This window comes from Natrix helvetica, assembly GCF_964273705.1.
Source record: "Natrix helvetica genome assembly, chromosome: 4".
Lineage (NCBI taxonomy): Eukaryota > Metazoa > Chordata > Lepidosauria > Squamata > Natricidae > Natrix > Natrix helvetica.
The window spans coordinates 38046416-38058566 of NC_138550.1; the positions used below are offsets into that span (position 1 = coordinate 38046416).

Below are 12151 nucleotides of genomic sequence, written 5' to 3' on the forward strand. Positions count from 1 at the left end.
GTTGGTATGTCTGTTGGTATGGTGGAACAGGCTGTAAATACCCTGATGTTCTGTACTGTGGGTAAACCTTTTTTTCCCCTCCCTTAGGGGAAAGGAAATTGGGTAATTTTCACTCTAGCAATTTGATTCCTGTTCCAATGTCTGTTTATTCCAAATAAGTCCCATTGGCCTGGCAGGCTTTACTGCCAAATAATCAAATAGGTATGTAGGTTTGCAGGGTTTGTGTCTATAAATGGCTACACAATTTTAGAGTCAGTCAGGACTCTCTGTTTTATGGTTTTTAAGTCATTTACTTGCCACAGGATAATTGAACGACATTATAAGATTATTTGAGTTATACTTTAGGTGATACAACAAAAATAGAATTAATTCAGGATAAGCATTCCATAGTGTTAGATCACTATTGTATGAATTGCATTTTATTAAAGTGTTCATGTAATATTAATTGCAGAAGACATCCCCTGCATTTTCGGAGCTCATTTCTATTGCTATCATTTCATCTCACATAAATAAGACCTGCCACAAGTATTGTACTGGAGAACCATTACCCAACAGATCTTTTTGTGCTCTGTTCCTGTCCGCAGTTGTTAATGGTCAACAGTATTGGTTGAAAGTATATTTTGGAATATACTTGTATCCCAAGAGTAAACTTGAAAAATAAATTGTCAAAGCATTTCAGAATCTTCTGAGGAGGGAAAATCATACATTTTTCATGAGGTCAAAATAGTTTGATATTTCAGATGTCTGGGCATATGGGAAGATCCTGGAAATGGTGGATCCTTGCATTACCCTGACTCCTTTATATCCTCTCCTTTCACTCTCTGTAATTGTCAGTCAGTATTCTCTGAAAACTTAATATCATTTGACTATTCATGATTGTGGTGCAGAAATTACATATTTCACATTGAAAGTATAAAGTCACCCTGATTTACAGCAGTGGATTGCCAGTATACATAATTTAATTGTTTTTTTTTTTACTAGGAAAGAAAAGAACATTTAAGGAAAGAATTCATTCATTTCCCAACATATGCAAAGCTTGGTGTACTTTCCATTTACCATTTTGTACTACCACTAGATAAATAAAAAAACCACAGTCAAAAATACAGATAATTGTACTTGTAATTGTTCTTGACACTTGACCTCAGCTTAATGTAAAACATATAGATGATATATAAGCATTAAGCGAGAGGAAAGAACCGTCTTTTTTTCAAATTTTTAAAACTTACCTAAGAAATTTTAATTATTTGGTATAGACATTTTTTTAGCAGTTTTGGGGTGCTTTGAAGTGAGAGGTGTTCATTTTCAGATCTTATAAACATTCAATCTAGAATGGTCTATGCAGATGCCAAATCCTCTTTTTAAAATGTTTAAGATATTTTACAAAATATTTGAAAGATATGTGGGAGTGTTCACAATTGCTTCAACTGTTTCCATTGTGTCCCTGTGTGTGTGTGTGTGTGTGTGTGTTTGTGTGTGTGTGTGTGTGTGTGTTGGTAAGGCAGGCTTCACTTCATTTCACTTCCCTGAAATGCCTGCAGAGATACATGCACCAACAGATCCCCGAAAGCCTGCTCCTCCAGCCATACCTGTTAACAACAAATTGAAACAATAAAAAGTCTTCATTTTGAGATTTGAGTATAAACTTTAGAAGAGACTTCACATAATGAAGATACATAGCCAAGAACAACACCTGAAGCAGGAACAGCCTGGAAAAAACCCCCTATAATAAGGCTCTTTTATTAATTAAAAAAATGGTTTTCCTTAATTGTTCCTGTATTAGAAGGAAATTGTATACTTACTAAAAGTGAACTTTTTACAAATATTCTTCTATGATTCTTTGTGTGATAAATAAACTTCACACAATAAATGGCTCTGTATCATTTCTTATTGTTCTTAATTCATATAAATTGGTTATAAAAATATTTCTTCATCCAAAAGGCTCTTCAGCTGAAGTTAATCCTTTGTTGCCCCAAAACTTTGCTTCTAATTGAAGAGTTTAAGTGGACAGATTCTTAATACAATGATGGACTATATTGTGACACTATGTCCATTTCTATCAATCATTTCTTCTTACATTGCTTTGAAGATTTTGTTGAGGTTGTCAGGAGAAACTAATTTAATTGTACAATTAACATTGTTGTACCTTCAAGTTTATAGGAGGTGATGGGAACAGCAACCTTAATTTTCTTGATACAAATATAAGCTGTATCTTCCTGAGCTTCCAACAGAAAAAATAATATAAATAAACTTATTCCTTAAAAGGATAAGATATGTGTGTGGGTGTGTATTTCCAGTTATATGCTGCTACTTTATTTTACTTATTTCTTATTTATTTTCTAATTAAAAAAACAATAATTTATTCTAACATGCAAACTTTATTTTTTTTAAAAATCCTGATTTTATCCACTTATTATATCTTTTGTCTTTTTAAAAATAAACCACAGTAAAAATTGTGTCCCTTTGATTTTGAGGAAACATGTTTTAGACATTTTATTTAAAGTTTGTAATTGTCGTCTGAATTATTTGGAATTGGCGGAGTTCTAAAGCAAATAAATAAATAAGGTATATTTCAATACATTTTAAGGGTTTCTTAAAATGCTGTAATAAATCATACTAATGTAGGGCTACCAAATTGACTAGCAAATTTTGACAACCACTATATGATAAAATTTCTCCTTGCTATCATCTAAGTCATGTAGATTTTTGTAAACCTCAATAATATAAATACGTATCAAGCGCCATAGGTCTACAGCGCATATCTGATGTCACATGCAGGATATTATGAAAATGGAATGTATTTGGGATTTTCTTGGACAGATTGGAACAGAATTTGCTTTAGTGAAACAAGATTTACACTGTTGGGGGGGGAAACAAATACATTACAATGCTTAATATTTCTAACGTGGACAAGATAATTTAATGTGTGCATTAAATATTTATTTAATATGTAGTAATAATAATAAATAAGTATGTCTATCTATCAGGAAAAATCTATACTTTTTATTGATTTTAGTAGTTTATATTTACATTAATCAAAAATTAACTTAAACACTTTTCCCTTGTACAAAAATAATTTTGTTTTATTCACTAGTAAAGTTGGATTCTGATAGTTCAGTTGCTGTAATTATAGTCCTGAAGCACAATGAAGAAACCTATAAATCTCCAGAAGAATTCTAAATCGTTACATGCTAGGATGTTACATTTTCATGTAGCATCCAATAATTCTTAATAATTTTGCCAATATGAAAACTATCATAATGATGTTTTGTAGAATCATAAGAATCTTTCACAGGCTTTTAGATCAATATGCTTATTATGAAATATAGCACAAGCTTAAGTGCTTTGTGTAGAGGGCGCATTGACAAAAGGCAGATTTTACTAATTTCAAAGCTTCAAAATGTATTTAATTCAATTTGCAACTTACATTTTCAAATAGCATATCTGGTCTTGGTGGCTGGGAGATTAAAAGCTTGTTAAAAGGTTGAGGTTATCTCAGAATGAAAATACAGATTTAAAATACTTTTTCCTTAAAATATACTAGTAAATAAAAATATCAGCAGAGGAAGTAGAAGAATGTATAACAATGGTCTCATCATTGTTATGTATGCTGAATTAAATTTTTGACATGTGAAACTTTTTTTAAAAGCAGAATTTTGTTACATCACTCACTGGCATTTACTAGTACTTATTGAACCAACTTTTTGAGGGAATGGATGTAGAAATGCAGCTGAATTGTGAGAAGCTGATACGTTTCTTTTTTCGATCTTGTGGAAATTAATTGAAGGTACATCTGTTGCTCTGCTTTTTCTGCACTTGGAATAATTTAATTCAAAACCAACCAATCAAGCCTGTTTAAAAAGCAACAACAAACGACTATAACTGAACACAGATTAAATTCATTCCTTTTTATTTTGTCTTCTTTTCACAGTTAATCTGCTAGATTCAAAAGCAATTCAAGGAGAGCTGGGCTGGATCTCCTATCCACCACATGGGGTGAGTTCATTAAACTGTAAAATGGGAAACAGTGCTGTGCTATTTAACCTTTTCTTCATTTGTGGAAAACAGCAAAACACAAGTATGATTTAGTGTGGCATTACTGTTATTTATTCCTTTAAAACAGAGTTTATATTTTGGGGCTCATGCTTCCAGTCACACATCCCTGAATATGTTCTGTGTTTCATATATTACCAAAACAGCAGCCACATCTCTTTCAGTAGTATTAAAGTGAGTATAAATATTTATGCTAAGGATTGCTAAAATGTTTTTTTTTTTTTTTACTTAGTCAGCCTTTTCCAGATTTGGGGCCTTTAACTTCCATGATCCTTATTAGGTTTCCTTATTAGGAAATTAGGATTGATTGTATTGAAGATTGATTTGATATTGGTTATGGTTTGGATGGAATGATTGAAGATAGTTGAGTCTTTCCTGAACACTTTCCATGTTAAAGCATAAGGTATAAACAAGAAGATTCTTTCATGTGAATTCAGTAAAACTGAGACTATTGGTTTTAAAACAAATTGACCAAACAAAAAATAAATAAACCCAACTACAGTTCCATACCAATGAAGATACTCTCTTATTTTTTCCCTTGTACTAGAAAATAATTGTAACTATAATATGAAAATATTTTCTAAACCTGAACTGAAATAGAATTTGTAAAACATGTAACCAATTCAAAATAATGTGAACCAAACATTGGCTGTTGTATTTTCATTAGCTGCATGTAAACAGTTATAAGCATGAAGAACAATGAGAAACATGCATTGTAATCTCACTCTCACTAAACCCAGTTAAAAAGCTCAGTATGATTTGAAAGCTCCCATTATATGATAATTAGACTATACTAGACACCCCATGCCTTGTTTTGATTATCATTTCACAGATACTTCCTCACCAGAGAAACAGAATGATTATATAGGCAGGCAAAAATAGTGGAAGCAACTTCTGATTTCCTGCTGGCTTTCCTATTGAGTTTCCTTGTAGGAAGCTGGCAGGGAGCATGAGGAATCCTCCTTCCTCTCCCCCCACCCGCCCCTGGCAGGCTGCTTTTCATGGGGGAAGGAGTAATTGATTGTAGAATGGCTGGGAAACTGTTATGGAACTTTGAAGATTATGACCGTATGATTACTTCAGCAGCCCAACACCACAGCAGCAGCCCGGCAAAACTGGACAGCCACAACTTTTCCAATTTTCATTTCTCAGGAGTTATGGGTTCCAGATTCTATAAATTAACCTATTTTAGTTTAGTATTAAAATTTAGAATTTTAATAGTATATGTATATACATATATAGATTTATATGTTCTTCCAACTAAACCATATATGTTTATATTTTCCATTTCATACTTTCCAGGAAAAGTTGGGTTTGTTACAGTATAGGTACACAGGATTAGGATCAAGCATATTCTTTGTTTTCCATGTGTATAGTTACTGAAGTTTGAAGAAGATCACTGGTTCTACTAAAGTTAAAATAGGTGCATATAATAATATCAACTGAGAAACTGACTGGGTTTTGATATCTGTACATTGCTTAAGGATCCGAGTCTTAACGTATGTACATAATGACAGACGATAGAAATTTTATTAAAATGCCAATTATTACATAGAGCTGAAACATATATAGTAATGTCTAATTTTTAATGTAAAATTGGAATAGCAAGATTTAATTTAATTCTTTAGCTCTGTCTATGATGAAATGGCTTTTCCTCTTGTTTCAGCTTTGAGTGCTGAGAATCAAAAACTGTAAAGTAGCGGCAAAGTGACCGCTGAAGCATTATTAGTCTAAATTCAAACAAGTTCAGCTGTAGCTAAAGCAGAATTGAGCTAAAGCAGCAGACTTGATAATTGGCCTCCCTTTTGACTCTTTAATAGAATTTAAAAATGACTGAATACATTATTTTCTGAGAGATTTAGTGGACAGAGTTAACCAGTTAAGTGCACAAAGATATGTAATTTAAAAAAAATAGTTGATTTTTCAGTACAAAACTAGACATTGATTTTTAAGAATGTATGTAGCTATTTACTTTAATGCTCTGATGGTAGTTTTATCGAAATTGAATTGTGATACTAATTAGAAAAAAAGAAAAAGAAAAAAAGTTTTGCTTTATAATGGCTAATTCTGGGTTACTTGAACAGAAGGTGATTTGCTTTTGAGAACTTCCTGTTTTCTATTTTACAAATATGGGATGCTTTCATTATTATGCTATTTTATTTAAACGATGTTGAATTTATACCAGGAGTGTCAAATTCACGGCCTGCAGGCCAGATGTATCATGCGCTGGCCACTCCCACCCATTTTAGCAAAGGGGGGAAAGTTGCAATATGTCACATGACGATATGACAACCCAAGATTGACATCCATACTTTATGCTATATTGGCCAACATTAAAAAAAAATCAATATAGCAAAAAATCTGAAATTATATTGCCTTTCAATGCATAGATAAGCATATTTTCTCTTAAGAGAAATGTTCAATATACGGTATATCATTGTGAAGTGATATAAGGATGCAGATCAATGTTGTCTATATGAACCTGAAAATAAATCTCACACAATGTAATACATTGAATACAGGAAATGTGGATTAAGTAAAATAATGGTATATCAGGAAAACATCTATGGAATTCCATGGTGTGATTTATCATGACATTTTAAAGCTCAACAATTGAATGTTTCTTGTTTTTCTAGACTTGTATTCTTAAGTAACCTAAAGAAGTTGTACAACATAATTGAAAAGAGGAAGTACAATGTTTTTGTAATCATTTCAAGTATATATTAATTAAAACTCCAAGGAATCTACAACTTTCTCAAATCTGGCTACAATATGAATCTAAACTTTATAAGGAAAACAGTATAATAAGGTTGTCACATCATATTGAAACATATGCACAGGTAATTTACAAGCTCAAGTTAATAGAGCTGTGCTTGAAGCAGAAATGAGACTTATGGCATGAGATCAGCCAAATTTCAAAACACAACAGTATAGTCCTATTATAGCCCAACAGCTCTTGTATACCAATATGAAAATCCTCCTCCCCCCCATTTATTTTCATTTCTTTTCTTTAGACTTTAGAATGATGATCTTCAGACTCAAGAAGAATTGATATATGAAGTGTTAATTTAGGAAGAGGAAAAAGGATGGTTTTTGTTTAGTTGCTTGGGAATATTTCACATGTTTTTCATTATAGTGTTCTGATTGTCAGTTATGGAAAATTTTGGGATGTTTATTTCAGAACAGACTCTTTTATATGTACTAATTTGTGCTCTACTTGATAAGTCTGTATTGACAGTGTTTTAATCCTGGATTCAGTAATATTATTCTGCAATAATGTAATTTCTCCTCTTCCCTCTTGGGAGAAAAAGAAAAAAAACAAAGCTATCCTGTAAATTTATAACACTTGCACTTGTGATACTGTGATGATTTAGGCAAGGGGGGTGGGAGGGAAGGAAGCAAGCAAGCAAGCAAGAGCAACAGAACTATTAAAAATGTCAAAAATTGCACTAGAAGCATGCATTTCTACATGATTTCAGGGTCCACAGAGATAATATCCTAAACCACCACCTGCATTCATGCCATTTTCATTCTGTCAATCAATCAAGTCTATGAAAGGGTCTGAGAAATGAAAGCTTCTTAGTCTTTGCTGAACATATTATTGATATGCTGATTAAGCATAGCAGAACTGATTATTAACTGCAATTCACATAAATTACAGCATTACAGATGTGGAATGGGGGAAATCCAAGTCTTGTCAGTCAATAAAATGAATCTGAGGGAAGAAAGAGTCATAGCCATATTTTACTTATTCAAATAAGAAACTATCCTGTGTTAAATGATTTCTGATAACTAAGACTTTTTGCACTTTGTATACTAAGCTTTCAAAACATTTAATATTCATTTTCAGTGAAAGTATTACTGTACTCTCTCTCTCTATATATATATATATATTCGTAGATTTTCACGGGTGTAGATATGCTGGTCTCGTTGCATTTGGGTATTTTCCATGTAAGATTAAGATTGTTTCGGCGAAGTCCCACTCGCCATCTTCAGGCTGGTGTTTTCGGCTTTGTGCTTTTTTTCGACACAAGCACGAAGCTGAAAACACCAGCCTGAAGATGGCGAGTGGGACCTCACCAAAATGTTGCCAAGACAATCTCAATCTTACATGGGAAAAGACCCGAATACAACAAGACCATCATACCTACACCCGTGAAAATCTACACACACACACACACACACACACACACACGTGTATGTGTGTGTGTGTGTGTGTATTACATAAGAGTACAGCCTACATATTATATCTGTCATTTACGCATGTTCAGTCAAGGTTAGCTCCTAGCACTGTGGGAGAATAACTGGCTGAGGGTCACCCATTTCACTTTGAGCCTAAGCAGGATTAGAATTCATAGTCCCCCAGTTTTTAGCCTGATGCATTAACCACTGCACCAATCTGGGTCTCATACTTTGGATTATACATATGTACAGATTGGACACCTCATTTTTCATTCTAAATTCAATTCAAGAACTCCCACACATCAGTTTTGAATTTCCCTTCCCCTATGCTAATAACGTCAATGTAGAAAAAAGCACATCTACAATTCTCTGTTGTGTTCTTTAACAATGGGGAAAAGTCTTTCAGAATATTTTCAACATAATTAAAGTACTAGAATACAAAAGTATAATGTGTGCAAATGTATAACAGACCAATTTATTTTACATTAAGTTTTATAAAAAGAGGCAAATTTACGTTCAGGAAAAATAGAAGGCATATAATGCAAGAGAAAAAGAAAATGATCTGGTTAGTGTAATGTGTCATCTATGTATGTCCCCTTATTTGATAACATATATAGGGTTTCAGATCAGCCATTTATTTTCTAGAACCAGATTTGGATTTGCTATCTAGAACTGAAAATGGTTCATCTAAATATGTAATTTTTGAAAATAAATATCAGATATTCCTACAAAGCTATAAGGAAGGCATTGATGTTAAAGCAGTATACCTGAAGTGTTAAATTTGTTTAAAGATTTGGTAATGTAGCTATTATAAATGTTAAGCTTATTAAATAATATTTCTATATTTATTTATTTATTTATTTATTTAATTTTTTAAAATTAAACTTACATGGCCATCCTTCTTGCTAAATATGACCTTTGTTGGAGTATAACTAACCATTTAAACAATATCAAAAATATTAAAACACTTTAAAAATAAATAAAAACCAGATTGTGGGATAAATACAATGCAATTATCATGCAGGCTCCTTGTGATATCCCAAGATTGCTTAAAGAGCCAAATTTTCAGGTCTTCCAACAGGATACCAGATATGGAATGAACTTCATATCAGGGGAATGATATTCTAGAAGGCGTAAGGTCTGGGTCTCTTCAGATGTAACTTTTTAAGCCTGCGACATATCCTGGATATGATTTATATATATCTTGCTTTTTTGCCTTCTTCTGGACTCCTACTCCACAGTTTCAATATTCAGTATTTTTAAAATTCTTTGACAAGAATCCATATTTTGTGCTAATCATGATATGGTGTGGTGTGGTGTGGTATGGGATAGAGACAGTTTGGTGTAGTGGTTAAAGCATTGGGTTAGAAGTCAAGAGTTCTAGCCCTACCTTTGATACAAAGTCATCTGAATGACTTTGGGTGAATCCTTAGCTTTAGAAAGCTTTCAGAATCTTACCAAAAAGACTGCAGGATCACATAGGCAGTCACCAGAAGTCAGCACTGATTCAAAAGAAATACCGCATTTTACAGACTATAAGGCGCTCTGGATTATGAGACGCACCTAGCTTTTGGGGAGTAAAACAAGAAATCCATCCATCCGGTATTCATCTGGCCCGTTCACTGCGGCCCGTTTGTGGCCGCTGTGCTGGTTCACTGCTGCCCCCTCACTGCTGTCTTTTCACCGATGTCCCTTCACCGCCCCAGCCTGTTTGCTGCAGCCACAGCCAATTTGCCACAGCTGCCGTGGCCTGGTGATCTAGAACAGGCACCACATCAACCCCCCCCCCCCACTGCAATATTCACTTTATAAGATGCACAGACATTCCCACCCACTTTTTTGGGGGTAGAGAGAAGTGTGTTTTATACCCCAAAAATACAATATATTAAATTAACCATTTACGGTTACTCCCAAAGGTGCTTTTTTCAAAAGGCAATTGGATTTTGTTTTTCCTTGAAGACATTTTGCTTTTCATCTAAGAAGCTTCTTAGAATTGAATTTCTTGGATGAAAAAAGAAACATCTTCAAGGGAAAACAAAAAATAAAAATCCAGTTGTCTTTTGAAAAAGTCCAACTGGGATAATGATGACCTGGATGACTACGAATCTCCATAGACAGTTACAGCTAGAATATTTTCTTTGCGTATTTATGTGGAGGTTTATAATGTCACAAGGCTATTACGCTAAGTATTGCATAGTTATTATGCCTTGTGTACAATAATCAAAATGCAAAAGCAAACAATTAACTTTGAAGTAAATAATAACTAACACATCATATTTATCGTTAACAGTTTGGTAGTGAAGCAAGTAAGCTTTAATAGCTGTGAAATTGTTTATTGAAGATAATAACTATCTTCATAATATTAGGTGTCAACAAAGGATGCACAGTAACCAAATACACTTTTCAGTTAGCCTAAATTATGTAATAAAATCAAATTTACTTTAAAAAAGAAAAGGAAGAAAACAAAACAATGCTAGACAGAAATAATTTGCATTTATATTTAATTATGGTTTATAAAAGATAATTATTCCATGATGAAATAAATTAATATGTCTAAGACTTGGCAACTGAAAAACATTCATTGATTCTATAAGATTTTATCAATAATTACCATGTATAACCTTGAAAATAATTGTATAATTCTACTGTAATTGTAATATAGTAGTGCTGATGTTTCAAACAAATGACTAGAGTTTCCTTAAAAACTATTTTTCAATGCCTTTTTGGATTCCCCAAGCATGGGGAATTAAGAATTTTAATTCTTAATATTAGCTCATGAGGTAACTGGAAATTGATGAAACTGATAATTAATAACTGCATTATATTAGACAAATATAATTTCTGTTACCTTCCTACCTCTTTTTTTTCTCCTCAAAGGACTTTATTAATATGTCTGGTCAGACAAATTAAATCTAATTCAGTTTATATTAATCCTAAACCAACAAAGCATTTATAATATACATTACATTCAACACAGAGTCTAAGTTACTGAAGAGAGTAATAAATAAATCAGAAAAGTAACAAGGTCTGGAAATTCTAAATGTAGGATTCAAAGCATGCTGAAGACATGTAGAGATAGAGGCAAGTGCTTCTCCATAAATAGTTAACATTTGTATTTAGAGGATGAAATGAATGTCTTCTCTGTAGAGTCACACCCTTCACCGAGCTGAGGAACAGTTTAATTATTTACTACATGCAAATTCTCCAAGATTTACACACACACACACACACACACAACATATATACATACATGTTTTCTGAGAACATCTATTTTATCCATACAATGAGATTGAGGTATTTGTTCTTTATGAATTTTAAATTGACAATAACTAAAATCAGCAAAATAGGAAAAAAAAAAGTTTGTTTCAACCAAAAGTCTTTTTTATTCTACTAATTCTTGCCTGCTTTTTATATTTTCAAGAATTTCCTCTTCACTTTATGGCAACTGTCTCAGTTTTTTTTTTACAGTTTTGTTGTTTAAAATAATTAAAGCCACCATCAGCTTAAGAAAAGAGTTAAGAGCCTAGCAACTATGCTGCCACTGCACATTTGAGTAGAAGGGGGTTAGTAGTGAAAGACTTTCTTATTTAATTACATACATAATCAATCATTCTGCTGTTTGCAGAATAACTTGTTGCAGATTGGGTATCATTTTTCTGTGGTTTCCAGAAATGTACATTTCAGCTCCCATTCTGAAGCCTAAATAAAGATTTTATTTAGAAGTTATACTGCGTATGTTCCAGCTTCCCATTTTCCATTTTAACTTCAATGGTTAGAAACAGTATCATTTCCCTTGTGGGCAGGCATTTTATTTCTGTCAGACTCTCAGCATAAATGCATACCATTTGTGGAAAGTTATCAGAGATGAGATCATGGTGGTGATTCCCTTCCCCCACCTTCAAAGTCTCCAAAGAAAAGC

The 12151-nt window shown here is 32.8% G+C and overlaps 1 protein-coding gene across 2 annotated transcripts in view; it reads left to right on the forward strand.

Annotated features, from left to right (window-relative positions):
- The window catches only part of EPHA3 (EPH receptor A3), a 221491-nt gene that overhangs the window by 18317 nt on the left and 191023 nt on the right, over positions 1 to 12151 (forward strand). For both annotated transcript variants that reach the window (XM_081953309.1, XM_081953310.1), the window contains exon 2: positions 3929 to 3993. In XM_081953309.1, coding sequence (XP_081809435.1) covers positions 3929 to 3993 — 65 coding nt within the window. The remainder of the gene's footprint in view (positions 1 to 3928; positions 3994 to 12151) is intronic.